Source organism: Perca fluviatilis, chromosome 11 (genome assembly GCF_010015445.1).
Source record: "Perca fluviatilis chromosome 11, GENO_Pfluv_1.0, whole genome shotgun sequence".
Classification (NCBI taxonomy): Eukaryota; Metazoa; Chordata; class Actinopteri; order Perciformes; family Percidae; genus Perca; species Perca fluviatilis.
This window is the reverse complement of record NC_053122.1, coordinates 1222375-1246619: the sequence shown is the minus strand read 5'-3', so window position 1 is coordinate 1246619 and position 24245 is coordinate 1222375. Positions and strand designations below refer to the sequence as shown.

The 24245-nt window shown below is 44.8% G+C and overlaps 1 protein-coding gene across 1 annotated transcript in view; it reads right to left on the bottom strand.

The window, feature by feature from the left end:
- The window catches only part of pex5lb (peroxisomal biogenesis factor 5-like b), a 61750-nt gene extending 41180 nt beyond the window's left edge, over positions 1–20570 (bottom strand). Inside the window, exons 1-2 of the mRNA XM_039817012.1 lie at positions 20236–20570; positions 3584–3679 (exon numbers count right to left, since the gene is read on the bottom strand). Of these exons, the coding sequence (XP_039672946.1) occupies positions 3584–3679; positions 20236–20250 (111 nt within the window). The 5' untranslated portion in view covers positions 20251–20570. The remainder of the gene's footprint in view (positions 1–3583; positions 3680–20235) is intronic.
- Between the last annotated feature and the right edge of the window lie 3675 nt (positions 20571–24245).

The following is a 24245-nucleotide window of genomic DNA, read 5'->3' as shown; positions in this document are numbered from 1 at the left end:
TAAACTCCTAAAGCATCCTCTGCTTTATCGTCTATTTTAAAATAATTTGGGGCGGCCTCTAGCTCACCTAGTAAGAGCGTTCGCTGTTGGCCGAGTCCTGAAGGTGCCCTTTCCTGCGTGTCATCCTCCATCTCTCCCCCCCTTTCATATCTAGACACTTTCAAATAAAAGGGAAAAGCCCCAAACAAAAGAATCTTTAAAAGGGATACGCCAGCATTTGTTGAAATAGGGCTTATCATGGTCTCCTCTAGCTGTAGATAGGTGAAATAGGGCTTATCACGGTCTCCTCTAGCTGTAGATAGGTGAAATAGGGCTTATCACGGTCTCCTCTAGCTGTAGATAGGTGAAATAGGGCTTATCATGGTCTCCCCTAGCTGTAGATAGGTGAAATAGGGCTTATCATGGTCTCCCCTAGCTGTAGATAGGTGAAATAGGTCTTATCACGGTCTCCCCTGGCTGTAGATAGGTGAAATAGGTCTTATCACGGTCTCCCCTAGCTGTAGATAGGTGAAATAGGTCTTATCACGGTCTCCCCTAGCTGTAGATAGGTGAAATAGGGCTTATCACGGTCTCCCCTAGCTGTAGATAGGTGGGCCAACGCATTATTTGTGCATGCATCGTTTTAGTCCGGTGCAACACCGGCATTGCCGCCGCTAGTTAGCTTAGCGTAGTGAATGGAATCCTATGTTGCCGGTTAGCATGTTGTGAGTAAAAGTGAGCCAACAAAAGACAAAAAAAAACAACCTAATTCAGTGTTTCCTTTAGGATTTTTTTAGCAGTGGGGGCAGGTCCGAACACCCCCCCAAATTCACCTCTATTCACACACACAATGAGGCATATTTTCAGTTGTGATTGAACTGTATTTTATGAGTTCCTATATAGGCGAACTTTGAGCTTGACATATAGGCTAAGCATTCTGTAGCAAATAACAATAAACCCACCCTATTAATTACATTATCTTAATAATAAAACGTTCTCCGACATGCACTCTAACAATGCATCCCTATATCTGATACATACAGGAAACACTGTAATTACTTGCAATGAGACAAAAAATGGGTTGGCCCACCTATCTACAGCCAGGGTAGACCGTGATAAGCCCTATTTCACCTATCTACAGCTAGGGGAGACCGTGATAAGCCCTATTTCACCTATCTACAGCTAGAGGAGACCGTGATAAGACCTATTTCACCTATCTACAGCTAGAGGAGACCGTGATAAGCCCTATTTCACCTATCTACAGCTAGAGGAGACCGTGATAAGCCCTATTTCACCTATCTACAGCTAGAGGAGACCGTGATAAGCCCTATTTCACCTATCTACAGCTAGAGGAGACCGTGATAAGACCTATTTCACCTATCTACAGCTAGAGGAGACCGTGATAAGCCCTATTTCACCTATCTACAGCTAGAGGAGACCGTGATAAGACCTATTTCACCTATCTACAGCTAGAGGAGACCGTGATAAGACCTATTTCACCTATCTACAGCTAGAGGAGACCGTGATAAGACCTATTTCACCTATCTACAGCTAGAGGAGACCGTGATAAGACCTATTTCACCTATCTACAGCTAGGGGAGACCGTGATAAGACCTATTTCACCTATCTACAGCTAGAGGAGACCGTGATAAGACCTATTTCACCTATCTACAGCTAGAGGAGACCGTGATAAGACCTATTTCACCTATCTACAGCTAGGGGAGACCGTGATAAGACCTATTTCACCTATCTACAGCTAGGGGAGACCGTGATAAGCCCTATTTCACGTATCTACAGCTAGGGGAGACCGTGATAAGACCTATTTCACCTATCTACAGCTAGGGGAGACCATGATAAGACCTATTTCACCTATCTACAGCTAGAGGAGACCGTGATAAGACCCTATTTTCACCTATCTACAGCTAGGGGAGACCGGATAAGACCTATTTCACCTATCTACAGCTAGGGGAGACCGTGATAAGCCCTATTTCACCTATCTACAGCTAGGGGAGACCGTGATAAGACCTATTTCACCTATCTACAGCTAGAGGAGACCGTGATAAGACCTATTTCACCTATCTACAGCTAGAGGAGACCGTGATAAGCCCTATTTCACGTATCTACAGCTAGAGGAGACCGTGATAAGCCCTATTTCACGTATCTACAGCTAGGGGAGAACGTGATAAGACCTATTTCACCTATCTACAGCTAGAGGAACCCGTGATAAGACCTATTTCACCTATCTACAGCTAGAGGAGACCGTGATAAGCCTCTACAGCTAGGGAACCATTCCCTATCTACAGCTAGCGTGATAAGCCCTATTTCACCTATCTACAGCTAGGGGAGACCGTGATAAGACCTATTTCACCTATCTACAGCTACTGCACATACAGAGGAACCGTGATAAGCTATTCCTCACTAGCCGTATAAGCCCTATTTCCTATCTACAGCTAGAGGGAGCCGTGATAAGACCTATTTCACCTATCTACAGCTAGAGGAGACCGTGATAAGACCTATTTCACCTATCTACAGCTAGAGGCGTGAGACCCTAACTATTGAGGAAGTGATAAGACCCTATTTCACCTATCTACAGCTAGGAGGAGACCGTGATAAGACCTATTTCACCTATCTACAGCGAGGGAGACCGGGGATAAGACCTATTTCACCTATCTACAGCCAAGGAGACCGTGATAAGACCTATTTCACCTATCTACAGCTACAGGGGAACCGTGATAAGACCTATTTCACCTATCTACAGCCAGGGGAGACCGTGGTAAGCCCTATTTCACGTATCTACAGCTAGGGAGACCGTGATAAGACCTATTTCACCTATCTACAGCTAGGGGAGACCATGATAAGACCTATTTCACCTATCTACGCGACAGGAGACCGTGATAAGACCTATTTCACCTATCTACAGCTAGGGGAGACCGTGATAAGACCCTATTTCACTTCTAGGGAGCCGGCCCTCTACAGCAGGAGAGTATAAATTTCCATCTACAGCCAGGGGAGACCGTTGATAAGACCCTATTTCACCTATCTACAGCTAGAGGAGACCGTGATAAGACCTATTTCACCTATCTACAGCTAGAGGAGACCGTGATAAGCCCTATTTCACCTATCTACAGCTAGAGGAGACCGTGATAAGACCTATTTCACCTATCTACAGCTAGGGGAGACCGTGATAAGACCTATTTCACCTATCTACAGCTAGAGGAGACCGTGATAAGAACTATTTCAACACACGGTGGAGTATCCAGGGTTCAAAATTAACTTTTTCGTCCAGCAGCCAAATGGCTAGTGAATGTTCAAATTCTACCAGCCACTCAACATATTACCATTGTTTTTTTGGCTGGTGAGTGACAGTTTTAACAGCATTTGGCTGGTAGATGGTGCTAATTTTGAACCCTGGGCGTATCCCTTTAAAAATAAATTGGCCCATTGTTTACATGCTGAGCATCATGCTGTATTATACTGAAGAAGAAACTAGCTTTGTCCGTTATGTTTTTGCAGCCTGAGAGCAGAGACATGCAGCTGCAGGTCTCAGGTTCAAGCACAGAGGCAAGCTGAAAGCAGGGAGACAGATGGAGGTCGTCATGCTGACCTTGGTTGTCACGGTGAGGAGGGCGTTTCCTTCTGAGGTTGACTTTTTACCAGGAAGCTCCTTCAGCACCATGGCAACGACCCTGTCCCCTTTCCCCTACAACAGGCAGAGCGACAGTTCATTCACTCAGACGCACAAAACACAACCTTTCACTAAGTCATCACTGGCTTCTTCTGTCTGAGTCAGCTATTAAACATGAATGACTCATAAACTATTAAAGGAACAGAAATGATGATGTCACTAAGATGGGTGTGTGTCTGTGTGTGTGTGTGTGTGTGCGTGTGTGTCTGTGTGTGTGTGCGTGCGTGCGTGCATGTGTGTTTGTGTGTGTGTCTGTGTGTGTGTGTCTGCGAGTGTGTGTGTGTGTCTGTCTGTGTGTGTGTCTGTGCGCATGCGTGCGTGCGTGTGTGTCTGTGTGCGTGCGTGCTTGTGTGTTTGTGTGTGTGTGTGTTTGTGTCTGCGTGCGTGTGTGTGTGTGTGTCTGTCTGTGTGTGTGTGTCTGTGGGCGTGCGTGCTTGTGTGTGTGTCTGCGTGTGTGTGTGTGTGTGTTTGTCCTTGTGTGTTTGTCTGTCTGTGTGTGTGTGTGTCTGTCTGTGTGTGTGTTTGTGCGCGTGTTTGTGTCTGTGTGCGTGTGTGTGTGTGGTGTGTGTGTGTGTCTGTCTGTGTGTGTGTGTGTTGTGCGCGTGTTTGTGTCTGTGTGTGTGCGTGCGTGTGTGTCTGTCGCTGCGTCTGTGTGCCGTGGCGGCGTCGTGCGTCTGTGTGTGTGTGTTTTTGTGTGTGTGTGTGTGTGTGTGTGTGTGTGTGTGTGTGTGTGTGTGTGTGTGTGTGTGTGTGTGTGTGCAAATGATCAAACATGCGAAATCTGCGTCCTTGGCGTATTTGGTGAGTTGAACAGTTTTAACGCTCTCAGCTTCTCATAATTTATAGAGCGAACAGAAAATGAGCTCTCTTTGGGGAGAGCAAGAGAAGAAGTAAGACCGTTCTGAAGTTCTGTGTCGGCTGTAGTGTTGATGGAGCAGCTACAAATATGATCCTGACTTTGACTTTGGCTCGGACTACACCCATCTGGGAACATCGTGAATGCATCTTACACAGGTGGTGACAGAACACAGACAGACCATAAAGCTGTTAGAAACCGTTCCCTATCACAGAATAGTTCCCTATATAGTGTTTGTCGGCTAATTTCATTCACTATATAGTCCACTATAAAATACCCACAATGCACAGCTAATTTGAGCATGCATACAATTTACCCAGTGCGAATTTACGAATCCTACTATGGCCACGCCAAGACCCGCCTTTCAATAGCATTCACACACTACTATTGGCCAGGCGTCCATGCTTACATGTACAGGTCCTGTCCCCTGACCAATCGGCTATCCTAACCTTAACCACTCGAGGTCAGTGCCTAACCTTAACCACTCGAGGTCAGTGCCTAACCTTAACCACTCGAGGTCAACGCCTAACCTTAACCACTCGAGGTCAACGCCTAACCTTAACCACTCGAGGTCAACGCCTAACCTTAACCACTCAAGGTCAGTGCCTAACCTTAACCACTCAAGGTCAGTGCCTAACCTTAACCACTCGAGGTCAGTGCCTAACCTTAACCACTCGAGGTCAACGTCTAACCTTAACCACTCAAGGTCAGTGCCTAACCTTAACCACTCAAGGTCAGTGCCTAACCTTAACCACTCGAGGTCAGTGCCTAACCTTAACCACTCGAGGTCAACGTCTAACCTTAACCACTCGAGGTCAGTGCCTAACCTTAACCACTCGAGGTCAACGCCTAACCTTAACCACTCGAGGTCAGTGCCTACAACTTAACCACTTTCGAGGTCACGCTACAGCAACCTTAACCACTCGAGGTCAATGCCTCAACCTTAACCACTCGAGGTGGCATACGCCTAACCTTAACCACTCGAGGTCAGTGCCTAACCTTAACCACTCAAGGTCAATGCCTAACCTTAACCACTGAGGTCAGTGCCTAACCTTAACCACTCAAGGTCAACGTCCACAACCTTAACCACTCAAGGTCAGTGCCTAACCTTAACCACTCAAGGTCAGTGCCTAACCTTAACCACTCAAGGTCAGTGCCTAACCTTAACCACTCGAGGTCAGTGCCTAACCTTAACCACTCGAGGTCAATGCCTAACCTTAACCACTCAAGGTCAGTGCCTAACCTTAACCACTCGAGGTCAGTGCCTAACCTTAACCACTCGAGGTCAGTGCCTAACCTTAACCACTCGAGGTCAATGCCTAACCTTAACCACTCGGGGTCAGTGCCTAAACCTTAACCACTTGCGAGGTCAGTGCCTAACCTTAACCACTCGAGGTCAATGCCTAACCTTAACCACTCGAGGTCAGTGCCTAACCTTAACCACTCGAGGTCAATGCCTAACCTTAACCACTCGAGGTCAACGCCTAACCTTAACCACTCGAGGTCAGTGCCTAACCTTAACCACTCGAGGTCAGTGCCTTCAAGACAGCATCAATTCTTCTAGGAACACTTGCACACAGGTTTTGAAAGACCTCGGCTGGCAGGTTATTCCAAACATCTTGGAGAACTAACCACAGATCTTCTGTGGATGTATCTTCTGTCTCTTCATGTGATCCCAGACAGACTGGATGATGCTGAGATCAGGGCTCTGTGGGACAGTTGAGTCGCTTGGCCTTGTTTCTATGTCGGAGGTATGGCTTTTTGGCTGCAACTCTTCCGTGAAGACCACTTCTGGCCAGACTTCTCCAGACAGTAGATGGGTGTACCTGGGTCCCACTGGTTTCTGCCAGTTCTGAGCTGATGGCACTGCTGGACAGACTTCCGATTTCGAAGGGAAATAAGCTTGATGTGTTTTTCATCTGCTGCACTAAGTTCCCTTGGCCGACCACTGTGTCTACCATCATCAACGCTCCCTGACTTCTTGCAAGTGTACCTGTAAGAATTGATGCTGGTTTGAAGGCAAAGGGTAGCAACACCAAATATTGATGTGATTTAGATGTTTTTTTGGTCGCTCTCTTTGCATTTTGTAAATATAAAAATAAACAATAATTTATATTTTTTAAAGCATTCTTAGTTTACAGCATTTTTTTCACACCTGCCTAAGACTTTTGCACAGTACTGTATATACACATCAACCTTATCCTATTTTCCTGAGTGTTCAGTGTTTGTTTACATGATGCCTCCGTCACACAAATATCCGGCGCATCTACCGACGCAACAAATGTCAACAAATTTGTTTCATTCCCTGCAATGTCCGGCTACATCCTGCTGCATCCTGCTGCGTCCTGCTGCGTCCACTGCGTCCACCCATGCTCTGCTGTGTCACGTTACATCTTGTAACGCCCTGCTGTGCCCGGCTATGACATGAACTACTACGACTACCATTGTAGTCACTGTTCCATTATCTTTATTGTGACTATTACCCCCAACCGGCACCGTCAGACACCGCCTACCAAGAGTCTGGGTCTGCCAAGGTTTCTTCCTAAAAGGGAGTTTCTCCTCACCACTGTCGCAACAGCCACTGCTAATGCTTGCTCTTGGGGGAATTACTGGAATTGTTGGGTCTTTGTAAATTATAGAGTGTGGTCTAGACCTAGCCTGACGTGGTCCTACTCAGATTCTAGTCACAATGTGAGTCTGAAACGGCTCCATTGGGCTGTGATTATGGGGCGTGTTCCAACCGAACCAGGAAAGAAAATGCCTCTGCATTCATTGGATAGACCTACAACCAATCAGAGCAACGGAACTCAACTCAACTGTCAACAGCACTCAACACTGTGTATCGTCTCCACAGCAACCACTCTTTGCACAATGCATTCGTTCTAACTTCCGACTTTTAGACATTTTTTGAAGCTGGATATATCATTTGTTGCGTGTAAATATGAATGTGGATAACGTTAGTGATAGTGACATGCTCGCTACAGTCGCATTTCTAGAGATGTATCGGCGAAAACACGTTTTATTTCTCTGATTCACGGCTTTGTTCTAGCGCCGCTAGCGGCACCAGGATTTTGATTGTAGGTGGGCCTCCAGAAAACTGGATGGGCCAGTTAAAATAAGCAAAAAAAAACGGGATCCCCCTGCATACAGACAGCCAGAATCTAACGTTAATTTTAGCCTACTTGCCTTGCTGGTGTGAGGGGGGGGGGCTACGGGAGGACTTGATGGGGAGAGGGCGGCCGAGCAGGATGGTAACTCGTCACTTGTAACCGCATTACTTAAAATGGCGGGAGTTTCCTCCTCCTGCTCCTCGGAGCTGCTTTGCTTTGCTTTTCGTTTTTAATATTAGCTAGCTAACAGCTACAGTCGGTGGCTGTCATAGACGGTGTCTGTCTCATTGAGCTTGCTTGAAAAGCTTGCGTGCAAACATCCTTCATTTCATTGGATCACTTGCTGGTGACGATGCAGCCTATGGGCGGGGCTTAAGAGTCCACACGTGGGGTATAAGCCACTGATTGGCTGAGAAGCTTTCACTCTAAGCTTTCCTCGGGCTGCTTATTGGATGAACTGCTAGAATGAAAATCACTCACTACTCACTATAGGCCTGGGTCAAAATGGGCAGACCCGGACCTGAAATGGGTGGGTCCAGGTCCACCCGGGCCCAATGGTAGCGCCGCTGGTGCGCTGGGCGCTCCCTCTCTCCAGTCACTCTCTATCTCTCTCCACCATATAACGCTACCATGATTTCGGGCAGTTGTTGAGGCTCCTCCGCTGAGGATTTTAAAATGAATGCGCTGTCGATATCGTCTGTAACAGACGCGATGGTGGAATCTACACATCTCAGTTCTCCAGCGGCAGCCACCTGATGTAAACATATTCAACCCAAGCGTTCTTTGGTGACGTGGTTGATTCTGTTACTGTTGATCATCTGTCCGACAATCTGATTGGACCGAACAGATCCTGTTCGGGCAATAATTGCTCCTCAACGGAGTCCAGACCGAACTTCCCGACCTCGAATGTTGTGGGCGGGGCTAAGTTCGGCTGGCATCCAGGCTAGTCTAGACCTATTCTATCTGTAAATTATAGAGTGTGGTCTAGACCTACTCTATCTGTAAATGATAGAGTGTGGTCTAGATCTCCTCTATCTGTAAATTATAGAGTGTGGTCTAGACCTACTCTATCGGTAAAGTGTCTCGAGATAACTGAATGATTTGATACTATAAATAAAATTGAATTGAATATAATAATAATAAAAATAAACAAAATGCAGCAGATCTGTATTGCTACTACTATAGCCGCTGGAACAAAGGTGTTTCTGTATCGCTTAGTTTTAAAGGCTGGGACTTTATACCTGCGTCCCGACGGTAGAAGCTGAAATTCATTATATTCACTATAGGAATGTAAGTCAATGGAGGTCAAATGGCGTTGCTAAACACGCTACAAAGTGAGTATGTGTCTTGATAACATGCCAATAATGGAATACTAATTGCCGTGTCATACATACGCCACTTCATGACTACATAGGGAATAGTGAGTGAATGAGGGAACGGTTTCAAACACTGCTATAGTGTTTGTGTTCAACAAAATTATGCGTTTTAAACCTCCTATTTAGTTTTCTTCTATTCACACTCTCTATAATCCTTTCAAACACTTCCTAATGGGGTTTTCACAGTAGACGCATCCAAGGTGGCGCGAGACATCTTGACGTCAAAATTATGTAATATCCGACCGGGCGCGTCCGATTTATGGCGCGCGAGCCGAGGTCGCGCACGGCTCTTTTGTTTTTCAGCGGCGCGCAACAAAGCGGAAACAGGAAGCCTGAATGAGCTCGCCGACAACGTGATGGACCAGGACTCTCAGAGTGACTGCAGGTCTCTCTGGTAAACTCACCGGGTTAAGATGAGTTCTCTTATGGTGAATGAAAGGCTTGATCCGACGAAGTAGGTCACTGAATCAAATCGAAGCATTGACAGCAATGCTGCTGCCAGTTGATTTCATGACGTCACATATGCGCACGCCAGCTCGGCTGCGGTTACTGTAAAATGCGCTTTACTGCCAGGCATCAACCTCATATCAACGTCCTGTTCTCAGAATCAGTATTTAACCCCACAAGAGAGTTATAAAGATATATACAGTATATATTTTATATATATATATATATATATATATATATATATATATATATATATATATATATATATATATATAAACTAATAATGAGTGGTGAGAGTTGTGTGTTGGCAGAGAGGCGAGCTGCTGGAGTGAACTCAGCAGGCAGGATGATCCGATCAATAAAACATCCTCCTCGGTTTATTATTAGACTCAAATACAGACGTGCTGATTGGACCAGCTCACTCTGGATGATTAATGAATGATTCTGTCTGCTTGCTTCTTCTTTTACTCTCCATGTCTCTCATTAACACTACACAGACACTCTTCATGTCATATTTATCATATTATTAACTATATTTGATTGGTTCATAGCCATGATATAACAACAACATACAAAAGGCTATAATTTGAATTCATTTAGACAATAAGTATCACTCCGCGTCTGAGAAAAACTAAATAAACCGATGCCACGGAGGAAAGCAGAGCCGTTCGTCTGCACACACTGCCAAGACACAGAGCCGTTCGTCTGCACACAATGCCAAGACACAGTGCCATTCGTCTGCACACACTGCCTGGACACAGAGCCATTTGTCTGCACACACTGCCAAGACACAGAGCCGTTCGTCTACACACAATGCCAAGACACAGTGCGGTTCATCTGCCCACACTGCCAGGACACAGAGCCGTTCGTCTGCACACACTGCCAGGACACGGAGCCATTTGTCTGCACACACTGCCAGGACACAGAGCAGTTTGTCTGCACACACTGCCAGGACACGGAGCCGTTCGTCGGCAACACAATGCCAAGACACAGTGCCATTCGTCTGCACACACTGCCAGGACACGGAGCCGTTCGTCTGCACACACTGCCAGGACACGGAGCCATTTGTCTGCACACACTGCCAGGACACAGAGCCGTTCGTCTGCACACACTGCCAGGACACGGAGCCGTTCGTCTGCACACACTGCCAGGACACGGAGCCATTTGTCTGCACACACTGCCAGGACACAGAGCCGTTCGTCTGCACACACTGCCAGGACACGGAGCCGTTCGTCTGCTCACACTGCCAAGACACAGAGCCGTTCGTCTGCACACACTGCCAGGACACAGAGCTGTTCGTCTTCACACACTGCCAGGACACAGAGCTGTTCGTCTGCACACACTGCCAGGACACAGAGCGGTTCGTCTGCACACACTGCCAGGACACGGTGCCGTTCGTCTGCACACACTGCCAGGACACAGAGCTGTTCGTCTGCACACACTGCCAGGACACAGAGCTGTTCGTCTGCACACACTGCCAGGACACAGAGCTGTTTGTCTGCATACATACTGCAGAATAGTTAGTTAGTAGTTAGAAGTTAGGCAGTTAGCCTAAAAACTGGCTAAAAAAGCTCTAATATTGCGGTACTTGAAGAGCGTTTTGTAAAAGGCCACTTAGCTGTGATGTAATCCCAACATACCACGCCCTGTCGGGAGCTATTGCTTAAGAATAGCGCAGAATATTTAAATGATACCATAATCTGGGACCTCTGGTGATTCCCACCCTTAATTTCTACTGCGTTTCTACTGTAAAACTCCACATTAAACTCAACCACATGAACAGGAACTGGATTACTTCTGATCAGCTGTCTAATGTTCTCTCGCTTTCTCGGTTCCCTCACTCTGTCCCAGTGTCGGCCGCCCAGCTGTGTGTGTGTGTGTGTGTGTGTGTGTGTGTGTGTGTGTGTGTGTGTGTGTGTGTGTGTGTGTGTGTGTGTGTGTGTGTGTGTGTGTGTGTGTGTGCTGTTGGACTAAAAATAACCGGCTGTTGTGCTGAGCAAACAGTCCTCCATCAGAGAGTCCCAGAGCTCGCTGCTGCAGCTCTGCAAATACCGACAGCATCCAAACACCGACACTCACTCTTACACTGAGAACACTGATAACACTAGGGCTGCAACTACCGATTATTTTCTGCATGAAGGGATAAGATGTTGTTTCCCAAAGCCCAAGCTATAAAATATTAACATTTAACAAGCTTTAACACACACAAGTTTTACTGTTTTTACATGAAAAAAAATGACTCAAACTGATTAATTGATTATCTAACTAGTTGGAGATTAATCTTTGCAGCTCTAGTTGATTTGAAATCCTGAATTAATCAGGGGAGTTTTGTGTGTGTGTGTGTGTGTGTGTGTGTGTGTGTGTGTGTGTGTGTGTGTGTGTGTGTGTGTGTGTGTGTGTGTGTGTGTTCTCCCATTATTAATACATTGATGGACTTACATTCATAATTACTGTAATAGAATAGTCCATGAATTTCTATACAGCTGTAGCCAGTAAATCAACCATGAGGATAAAGCAGCAGCAGCAGTGTGTATGTGTGTGTGTGTGTGTGTGTGTGTGTGTGTGTGTGTGTGTGTGTGTGTGTGTGTGTGTGTGTGTGTGTGTGTGTGTGTGTCAGCATCAGCAGCAGCGTGTGGAGCTGACGGAGAAATATCTGGCTCTGAGAGTTCACATACTGTATTTATATCATCCAATGATCCGGCCGCTCTGCTGATAATTAATCTTGTATGAGAGTTTCCCGCTGGGTCTCTCTCTCACTGTAAGTACAGTACAGGACGACTACGGCAGCCTGCAGAGGACACAAGCCCTGCAGGCTGCTTACATCGGCTCTAACAAACACCATGAGCTCCAGGAGTCCTGACTCAGCCACTTCATACAACAGTTTTGACAGTTTTGCTTTGTTATATACTGTACTTTACTTTCATTATATCTGAATCTATCTGAACATAGAACAAAAGAGGGCTAGGACATGACAATAAGTAGGTGCAAATATGAAAATAGGATAAGCACAGGTACAGTACACAATGTATACAGGTACATCCATCTGTGTGTGTGTGTGTGTGTGTGTGTGTGTGTGTGTGTGTGTGTGTGTGTGTGTGTGTGTGTGTGTGTGTGTGTGTGTGTGTGTGTGTGTGTGTGTGACATCCTGACATTCTACAGAAATAGAGTGGAGTAGAATTAAAAGTCTTTGTGTTGCAATCCCATTTTTCCAGTATTTCCTCCCTTTATCCTTTTGAAGCCTATACGTTAATATCTATCTATCTATCTATCTATCTATCTATCTATCTATCTATCTATCTATCTATATATATATATATATATATATATATATATATATATATATATAGTTTATAATGTGTATTAAGAGTCTCATGATGGGAGGATTCATCTGAAGAAAGCATTTGGCAATTGCTTTTGTGCTTGCAACTATAAAAATCTTCAGGGAGGTACAGTATGCGGCTCTCTTTAGCCGACCCAACTTTGCAACTTTGGCACTTTTTTTGTCACATTTTCGCTGTTTTTGTCGGTCTGCCAGTGACAGTGACAGTCACTCAACATGGCCGACCACCTTCACACCAAAGTCAACCAAACCCTGCCAGATGTGACCTCAGTTGGGGTCCTGTTTAAATATAGATCCATCACCATGTTAAAGGGTAACATGGGGACTCAAGCTGTAATGTAACCCTACAGGACTAATGTTCAGCAGCAGTTAGAGTCACTAAAAGTTCTGTTGTTGCTGCTGACAGACTCAGGTTATTATTCTAAGTGTCTGACAACATTATGGGATGGATCCCTACAGAGATAGACCTTTTAGTTAAAGAGTAAGATCCTTTTAGTTTAACATGAAACAGCCCCGAAATCACCATCACCAAACTCCACCAGACTCCATGTAAATAATCAGGACTTTAATCATCGTAAAACACACTACCTTCAAAGTGGTCAGAAACTAAATAAAACTATCAAAAGCCGTCTTGGTTCATCTTTCCACTGTTCCAACAATCACCGCTCTGGTTTGGTTGAAATAAACCCTTAATTCACCCTTTTACATGTGGAGATATGCTGACTCTATACACGCTAAAAGTCCTGATTATTTACATGGAGTCTGGTGGAGATATGCTGGCTCTATACACGCTAAAAGTCCTGATTATTTACATGGAGTCTGGTGGAAATATGCTGGCTCTATACACGCTAAAAGTCCTGATTATTTACATGGAGTCTGGTGGAGATATGCTGGCTCTATACACGCTAAAAGTCCTGATTATTAACATGGAGTCTGGTGGAGATATGCTGGCTCTATACACGCTAAAAGTCCTGATTATTAACATGGAGTCTGGTGGAGATATGCTGGCTCTATACACACTAAAAGTCCTGATTATTTACATGGAGTCTGGTGGAGATATGCTGGCTCTATACGCTAAAAGTCCTGATTATTTACATGGAGTCTGGTGGAGATATGCTGGCTCTATACACACTAAATCTGTTATATGGAGTCTGGTGGAGATATACTGCTTAAAAGTCTGATTATTTACATGGAGTCTGGTGGAGATATGCTGGCTCTATACATGCTAAAATCCTGATTATTTACATGGAGTCTGGTGGAGATATGCTGGCTCTATACACGCTAAAAGTCCTGATTATTTACATTGGTGGTTTTATGAACACTAAGTCCTGATTATTAACATGGAGTCTGGTGGGATATGCTGGCTCTATACACACTAAAAGTCCTGATTATTTACATGGAGTCTGGTGGAGATATGCTGGCTCTATACACGCTAAAAGTACTGATTATTTACATGGAGTCTGGTGGAGATATGCTGGCTCTATACTGCTAAAAGTCCTGATTATTTACATGGAGTCTGGTGGAGATATGCTGGCTCTATACACGCTAAAAGCCCTGATTATTTACATGGAGTCTGGTGGAGATATGCGCTTGGACACGCTAAAGTCCTGATTATTTACATGGAGTCTGGTGGAGATATGCTGGCTCTATACACGCTAAAAGTCCTGATTATTTACATGGAGTCTGGTGGAGATATGCTGGCTCTATACACGCTAAAAGTCCTGATTATTTACATGGAGTCTGGTGGAGTTTGGTGATGGTGATTTCGGGGCTGTTTCCTGTTAAACTAAAAGGATCTTACTCTTTAACTAAAAGCTCTATCTCTGTAGGGATCCATCCCATAATGTTGTCAGACACTTAGAATAATAATCTGAGCCCGTCATCAAAAAAGGTCGACAGGTTTGCAGTCGCTCTGCGAAACACTCCATCAAACTTTAGCAGCTTTATCGTGTGACGGAAAGCGTTAATAACTCTGTCAGCTGGACGCCTCAGCTGAGTCTTCTGCTTCACAGAGACAATCAATGATTTCAATAATCAGTCAAAGAGACAACACGCTCCAACGAGGCAAGCAGCTCCAGACTTCTCCAGTTTTCCCGGTTTGAAGATGAAGAAGTGTACTGGATATTTGGCTCCTAAAACACAAGACTTTCACCCAGGAATCAGGTGTCTTTGCTAGTTTAAGACCGACGCAGTTTCCCATCCAGCGCCTGCGTCGTTTAAACAGCAAATGCACCTGCACCCATCTGTGGCAGGGAGGTGTGTTCAGGTGCATTCTGGTCTTACAGGGAGGTGTGTTCAGGTGCATTCTGGGCGTGCTGGTTTTACAGGGAGGTGTGTTCAGGTGCATTCTGGGCGTGCTGGTTTTACAGGGAGGTGTGTTCAGGTGCATTCTGGGCGTGCTGGTCTTAACAGGGAGGTGTGTTCAGGTGCATTCTGGTCTTACAGGGAGGTGTGTTCAGGTGCATTCTGGTCTTACAGGGAGGTGTGTTCAGGTGCATTCTGGGCGTGCTGGTTTTACAGGGAGGTGTGTTCAGGTGCATTCTGGGCGTGCTGGTTTTACAGGGAGGTGTGTTCAGGTGCATTCTGGGCGTGCTGGTCTTACAGGGAGGTGTGTTCAGGTGCATTCTGGTCTTACAGGGAGGTGTGTTCAGGTGCATTCTGGTCTTACAGGGAGGTGTGTTCAGGTGCATTCTGGGCGTGCTGGTTTTACAGGGAGGTGTGTTCAGGTGCATTCTGGGCGTGCTGGTCTTACAGGGAGGTGTGTTCAGGTGCATTCTGGGCGTGCTGGTCTTACAGGGAGGTGTGTTCAGGTTCATTCTGAGGTGCTGGTCTAACAGGGAGGTGTGTTCAGGTGCATTCTGGGGTGCTGGTCTTACAGGGAGGTGTGTTCAGGTGCATTCTGGGCGTGCTGGTCTTACAGGGAGGTGTGTTCAGGTGCATTATGGGCGTGCCGGTCTTCACGGGAGGTGTGTTCAGGTGCATTTGGGCGTGCTGGTCTTACAGGGAGGTGTGTTCAGGTGCATTTCGGTGCTGGTTTACAGGGAGGTGTGTTCAGGTGCATTATGGGCGTGCCGGTCTTACAGGGAGGTGTGTTCAGGTGCATTCTGGGCGTGCTGGTCTTACAGGGGAGGTGTGTTCAGGTGCATTCTGAAGTGCGGTCTTGCAGGATGCTGTTCTGGGGACTGGGATTTTGGTGTGACTCAGGTGGTTTACAGGGAGTGTGTTGGGGTGCATTCTGGGGTATTGTAGCTTTGAGACATAGCAGGAAGTGATGGTGCCATTGACAAACAAAACCTGCAAAGTCTAAATTAATGCAGCCATTTCATTGTTATTTTAACACGAGCATTAGTAAAATGCTCCTAGAAGCGCCGATGCATTTTCCTGCCCCACTCATTAGTATGATATCAATTAAATAAAGATAAAAATATTCACGTGCAAATCCTCCATAATAAAATCAAGGTCCAAGGCAACGCCTGGCTTTTAAAGGGAATGGGAGATGATCTCTGATTGGTTGATTGCATGTTACGCCCTAAACACACCTGCACCAGGCGCTTCGTGCCGTGACCTTACATCGTTAAAATAGGGCCCAAAGTCTTAAATTATGTATTTGTGAATATCCATCTGCTGTCGGTTTGTTTTGATAAATGTCCTCTATTTTACAGTTTCCTGAATCCTGTTTTTATTTTGAACTCAAACTGTTTTTGCAAGTGAACTCTTCAGCTTCAGAAGTCATCTCAGCGTCTCTGTTTTATCTCCACTTTGTGGCAGCAGATCAAAGTCTGCTCCACTCTTCAAACGTCCAATCAGACGATCGGTCCTCTCTTTGGACAAAATAACCAGAACACCTAAGCAATGCCGCTCATTCTTTACATCCGCACCTTTAGATTCTACCGAAAACATTCATCTGTGCTTTAAAGGGTAACTACTGTTGTTTAATCAACCGAGACCCTATGTTCCTTTGTGTTTCTGTGTCTAAGTGACTGATGGGAACAACAATCTTTGACACCGGTCCAGTATTAAGAGAGATGGAGAAACAAGCGACAATATAAGTTATTAGGACAATTGTGCAGCTTGTATTTACCTTCACAAAAGTTGTGTTTTTGCTGCTGACAGACTCAGATTAATATTCTAAGTGTCTGACAACATTATGGAAAGGATTTCTAAGGAGGTTGACCTTTCTGTTAGAGAGTAAGATCAGTTTTTTCAACATATAAACATCCACGAAATTGCGTTCGCTAACCCCCACCAGACTCCATGTGAATAATCAGTCATTTTAGCATCGTAAAACACACTTCATTCAAAGTGGACAGAAACTAAATAAAACGATCAAAAGCCATTTTGGGTTGTCTTTCCACTTTAACCAACCATCACAACTCTAGTTTTAGTTGCAATAAACTCATAGTTTACTGATTTACATGTGGAAATATGTTGGCTCTACACACGCTAAAAGTATTGTTTTTTTAAATGGAGTCTGGTGGGTTTAGTGCTTTATTTCAGAGCTGTTTCTGGTTAAACAGAAAGGTCTCAAAGAGGTTTTAAAGGTCTATCTCTGTAGGGATCCATCCCATAATGTTGTCAGACACTTAGAATAATAATCTGAGTCTGTCAGCAGCAACAACAGAACTTTTGTGAAGGTAAATACAAGCTGGACAATCGTCCTATTAACTTATATTGTAGCTTGTTTCTCTGCTACCGACTGCAGCGTCAATTATGTGCTCGTTCTTTTATTATTATTATTATTATTATTATTATTATTATTATTATTATTATTATTATTATTATTATAAGTCACAACTAAGTCAGACACTTCATACACAATTCTTGTGTCTTCATGCTCTCTTCAGTTTATAGATTTGGGTTTGTTTATCTTCCGTAACATGTCTTTTTCCAGACTGGTGGGAAGAAATCATTTGTGTTTGTAGATTTCTCCTAAACTCACCAAAAGGTAGCATTATTATAACGCCTCGTTTGCATATTTAAAACACAAAAATTTCAAAAAAACTTATACAAAATTATTATTATTATTATACAAACAATAATTGTCTTAATGTCAGTAATCAGCTGTGGAAGTTTTGTGCAGATATCTCTTAGTTAAATGTTCATTTTGACCCTTTTCACATGAAGTGTCTTCAAAATGTCTGAATGTTACAATCCATTATCTTTAAAAGGTTTAATTCTCAGACTCTGAGACAGAAATCTCCTCTTAAGCAGCTCACACACACCTAACTTTCCTCTTTCATGCCTATCTATATTATATTCTGGAGCTTTTTACTCAGGGCTTTGTGTTAAGGCTTGGACTTGAGTCATCTTTAAGTATATTTAAAGTAGGGATGCACCGAATCCAGGATTCGGCCGAATATTGGGGTTTTTGACTAATTTTTTCCCACCGAACTGAACCGTATGCTTGCACTCGGCGCGCTACGCTGGTCGCCGTAGTGACGGCGCCGTTGATTACAGGAAGGTGTTTACGTAGGTGGAGCGTTCAATGCAGCAGGCTGTGAGAAAGTGGACATGGATCTGGTGAGCAGAAAAAGTTGTTGTTTGGCAGAACTTTCAGTCTAAAGAAGGCCATTCAAGTCCAGCTACATGTTCAATCTGTTCAATGCTGATTGGTCTGGTGGTGGCGAGGACCCTAAACTATACACAACATGGCCGCTGTTACAACATCTGGTGTGAAACGTCTGAAAGAATACGAGTTGTGCATGAAGGAATCTCCAGACAGCAGCCAGAATGCAGCAACTTCAGGTACAGCAAAGGAAGGACAGTCCTATTACGTGCAGAGGGAATATGAAACACAACCGTTTATCTATATGGAGCGTACCACGAGGCCACTATGTGACAAACACTATGGAGCGTACCATGTGACGTGTGTGCATATTTCGAGTGACAGTGTAAGTGAAGAAATAGAGACAAAAAAAAACGCAACAAATCAGGGAAGGGACAGAAAAGAAAGGACCTAAAGAGAGAGAGAAGGGAGTCAGAGGAGCAAAAGAAAGAACACGAGTGAAAATGAGTGTTGCTCCGGCAGAAGACGAAATAACAGAGACTTTAGTGGCCCAAAGTAATCCCATCCTGTATCTATTTCTCACTGGTAGCTATCCTGCAACTTAATAAACAGTGTTTATATATATATATATATATATATATATATATATATATATATGAGGCAGAGTTTGGAGTCGTATAGATTGAATATTTTTCATCCACGACCGACCTGTGGTCCAGTCGCACTACGGAGCCGTACATAAGTCTCACTGTGTACTATATCAGCCTCTTTCTGACCAAGTAGTTCCAGGAAGGTAGTTATAGGAAAAGTCCATTTCTAAACAGTTCTACTAACTACTCCCCCCCCAAAAAGCAGTTTTTCCCATTTGCATTCACACTGGCCAAGTGGCCATAGTGATTATAATCACAGCCATCTAACCACCACTATGTGGAAAGGGAAAAGTGAAAAGTGAAAAGACGGTGCCCTGAAGTAGGAGCTGAAAGAGTTACGGGAACTGTGACCAGAGGAACTTAATAATCCCCAAATTGGTCGATTGGGAACACGAGAAACAAAAAAATCCCTCTGGTCGGAAAGCGGCTATAGTTGTGAATCTATTTTGATGCGTCTTCCCATAACTTTTGTAATTTTACATATGTTTACAAATATCGATATTAATATATATCACATTATATATGTGATATATATAATAATAATAATAATAATATCACATTTTGTCAATATCGTGCAACCCTACTGTGAATGATCTCTGAATAAAGCTTCCCAGTACAGATAGGTATGAAAGTGGAGAGTTAGGTGTGTGTGAGAGCTGCTGAGGTGGAGCTCTGTGGCTCAGAGCAGCCAGAACCAAACTGGAGAAAATGGACCGTAACATGGGTTAAAAGGGTCAACATTTTCATTTAACTAACACATATCAGCACCAAACTTCCCCCGCTGATTACTGACATTAAGACAATTGTTTTTTATATTACAAGTTTTCTGAAAGGGTCATTTTTAAATATGCAAATGAGGCGTTATCTAATGTTAACTGGTGGTAAATTTAAGAGAAATCTACAAGCACAAATAGAGAAAGTGTAGTAAAATAAACACTTAAATGTGTATTTTGGATGTTTGTTTTTTTTTACTAGTATGAAAGAAAACATGTTATTAAAGCAAACTAACCCCAAAATTTTAAATTGTAAATTGATGTGTTTGCCTGTAGGGCATACGTGCAGTGTAGTGTCGCAAATTCCCCATACAATGTCCTTAATTATGAATGTTTGGGTTAGGGTTAGGGTTAGGGTAACCTGTCTCAAATAAGACCCTCATCATTTGGGACACTCAGTTTTTGCAAAATAATTAGGGACAGTAAACTGCCCGTATACCTGCCTGTAGTGTCATATAAATGCAGATTGTGATCCCACGGATGTGTGGCTGTGAGAGAAGAGATAGCGCTCACCTGGACCTGGTACATGTCTCTGAGTCAGCCCTCCAGCCTGGAGCTGCAGCCGCCAGCAGTGCACCAAACCCGGCTCCGCTGCAACGAACCGCTGGGTGTCTCTTCGGTTCCTCTCCGGGGGGCCTCTCAGCTCTGTCACCGCCGCAAAATAACGCCGATATCCCGGTGTCTGCACTGCCTCCGCGTCCGTTCTGGTTCCCGGTCCGTTCTGTCCAGCCTGTCCGACTCCAAAGCACCCAAACGCCGCGGTGTCCGCATATCATCTCTCTCCGCTCCGATGGAGATGGGAGGGCGGGATGAAAATAAACCGAGCAGAGCCGAGCCGAGCCCGAGCTGCTCCGACAGTCAGGCTGCCCCGGAACAGGGAAACATGCGCTGACTTCCTGTAACTGATTTCACAATAAAAGCGTTGTAGCCTACTATATGGCGCCCCATTTTAAAGAGCGACTGCATTTCTATTTTTCTTTTGTGAGGTTTTTATATCATCCCGTAGCTTCCCAGTAGGCTAGTGTTTTATTTTTATTATTTAACCTTTATTTATTTATTTATTCAGATAAGGTTTCACTGAGAGGCAGCCTCTCTTTTGCAGGAACACCCTGATCACATTCACACAGTTCCACATTCATACCTGGAAGCTGCCCAGTACCACCACAGTCTGATCTGATCACATTCATACCTGGAAGCTACCCAGTACCACCACAGTCTGATCTGATCACATTCATACCTGGAAGCTGCCCAGTACTAACACAGTCTGATCTGATCACATTCATACCTGGAAGCTGGCATACAACCACAGTCTGATCTGACCACATTCATACTGGAAGCTGGCCAGTACCACCACAGTCTGATCTGATCACATTCATACCTGGAAGCTGCCCAGTACCACCACAGTCTGATCTGATCACATTCATACTGGAAGCTGCCCAGTACCACCACAGTCTGATCTGACCACATTCACACAGTTCTACATTCATGATGGGCGCAGGTGCATTTGTTATTTAAACCACATGGGCGCTGGACGGTCTTAGGCCGGTTACACACTGGCAGCGTGGCGTGTCCGTTTTTATTTCGGCTCCCATGGTAACAGGTTAGAGCGTGCACGCTGCCTGCCTGACACGCACGTCTCAGGTGTGGCTCGACTGCATGCTACAATTTTTCACACGACACGCCAGCGTGTTGGAAGAGTTTCCAGGCAAAATAGAATAGGAAAAAATGTTTATATGTCATTTAGACACAAATACATATTAATAAATGACATGTTGATGTCAGAACGTCTCAAGGTTTTGACATAAATGCAGATATATGAATGTAATTTAAATATGTCACCTGTCAGTACAGAAGGAAATATTCTGGAGCCTATTTTGCCGTCAATACTGCCGACGTTGTCTCTGCTGTAATCAGATCAGAATATGTTTATGTTTAACATTAAGTATACTATATATAACATGGTATTTCATTTTATCAATGGGAAACCATGTGTCCAGACAAGGCTAGCAGCAGCAGCAGCGCCGCGTCAGACACCTTTCTGGTGTGGAAAGACGTAGAAAACACCACGCAGCCGCCACGCAACTGACACTCCACGCTCACGCCACATAGCCAGTGTGTAACCGGCCTTAAACTAGCAGAGACACTTGCATCAGGCTTTGTGCTGTGCTGTGCTGTGCTGTGCTGCGCTGCGCTGCGCTGCGCTGCGCTGCGCTGCGCCGGGTGCGAGAGATAGGGTCCATAGACTACCGGTGAAAGGATGTTTAAAAAACGACTAAGATCACTGTTGAAAAGATGTTTAAGAAATAATTTCCATCACCGGTGAAAGATGAATGACATTTCGCATCACTTTCAGTTTGCATGCTGAGATGATGACCAGTTGTTGTGTGAATGAACTACACACTCAAGACTACACACTCAAGACGAAGACAGAAGTAGTCGAAGACAGAAGTAGTTTACAGAGTCTGATGGGGACAAAAGAAATGAGACTCAACCTGATAAACTCCGCCCCTCACCTGATTCACTGGACTCACCTGAGAGACACGAGGATACAAGGTGTTATTCTGCCTCACTCAGAGACACACACACACACACACAACCACACACACAGATACACACACAGACACTCAGAGACACACACACACACACAACCACACACACAGATACACACACAGACACTCAGAGACACACACACACACACACAACCACACACAAACAGATACACACACAGACACTCACAGACACACACACACAACACACACAACCACACACACAGATAAACACACAGACACTCAGAGACACACACACACACACAGACACACACACACACACACCCACACACACACACACACACAGACACACACACACACACACACACAACCACAAATTCTCTCTTACACACACACAAAGACACACACAGATACACACACACACACACAAAAAAAACATCCCACTCACAACCACACATACTTCACATCCTAACACACAAAAACACACACACACCACAAACACACAATCAAAATACCACATACAACATTCAAAAACACACAGAAAAACACACACAGACACAGACAAACACACACACACACACAGACATGGGACAGACAAATGCGGCCCAATCAACACTCTGAGAGAGAACATCTCCAGGAGGGAGTACTGGGAGTACTGGGAGTACTGGGCGTACTGGGCGTACTGGGAGTACTGGGAGTACTGGGAGTACTGGGCGTACTGGGAGTACTGGGAGTACTGGGAGTACTGGGAGTACTGGGAGTACTACCACTTCATCCAGCTGCTGAATCCACAAACAGAACCAGAATGAACAACGAGCAGCAGGCAGTTGTCAACACGATTGTTTTTAATATGTAGATTTGAGTAAACATCCAGCGCTGTAGTTGGTCTGGTGTTACAGTGAAGGCTCGTCTCATGTTTACATCCATGGATTACACACACACACGATGTTGGTCAGTTCAAAAGATCTTTTATCAGGTGAAGAAAGTCTCAGTTTTTGTAATGTGTGACCCTGCAAGATCCCCAGTCTATTTATATATATATATATACACTCACCTTAAAGATTATTAGGAACGCCTGTAAGACTTCTCGTTAATGCGATTATCTAATCAACCAATCACATGGCAGCTGCTTCAATTCATTTAGGGGGGTGGTCCAGGTCTAGACTATCTCCTGAACTCCAAACTGAATGTCAGAATGGGAAAGAAAGATGATCTAAGCTACTCTGAGCGTGGCGTGGTTGTTGGTGCTGGTCTGCTCAGTTACTGGGATTCTCACCCACAACCATTTCTAGGGTTTACAAAGAATGGTCTGAAACAGGAAAATCATCCAGGATGCTGCAGTCCTGGGGGGCCAAAATGCCTCGTTGATGCTAGAGGTCAGAGGAGAATGGGCCGACTGATTCCAGCTGATAGAAGATCAAATTTGACTCAAATAACCTCTCGTTACAACCGAGGTCTGCAGCAAAGCATTTGTGAAGCCACAACATGAACAACCTTGAGGGGGATGGGCTACACCAGCAGAAGACCCCCCCGGGTACCACTCATCTCCACTAACAATAGGAAAATGAGGCGACAATTTGCACGACCTCACCAAAATTGGACAGTTGAAGACTGTAAAAATGTTGCCTGGCCTGATGAGTCTCAAGTTCTGTTGAGACATTCAGATGGTAGAGTCAGAATGAGAACATGGATCCATCATGCCTTGTTACCACTGGGCAGGCTGCTGGTGGTGGGGGTGTAATGGTGTGGGGGACCCCTTTCGCCTTCAGAACTGCCTTAATTCTTTGTGTCATTGATTTAACAAAGTGCTGGAAGCATTCTTTAGTAATGTTGACCCATAGTGACAGGACAGGGTCAAACACGGTATTAGTATGGTGTTCCTAATAATCCTTTAGGTGAGTGTATGCGGTCAAGAGCATGCCAGTCCTGCAGTTGGCAGTGTAACCAGACCTGTAGGTGGCAGTGTAACGAGAAGCTCAAGCCCACGTTAGCCAATCAGAATCCCCAAAATAGCAA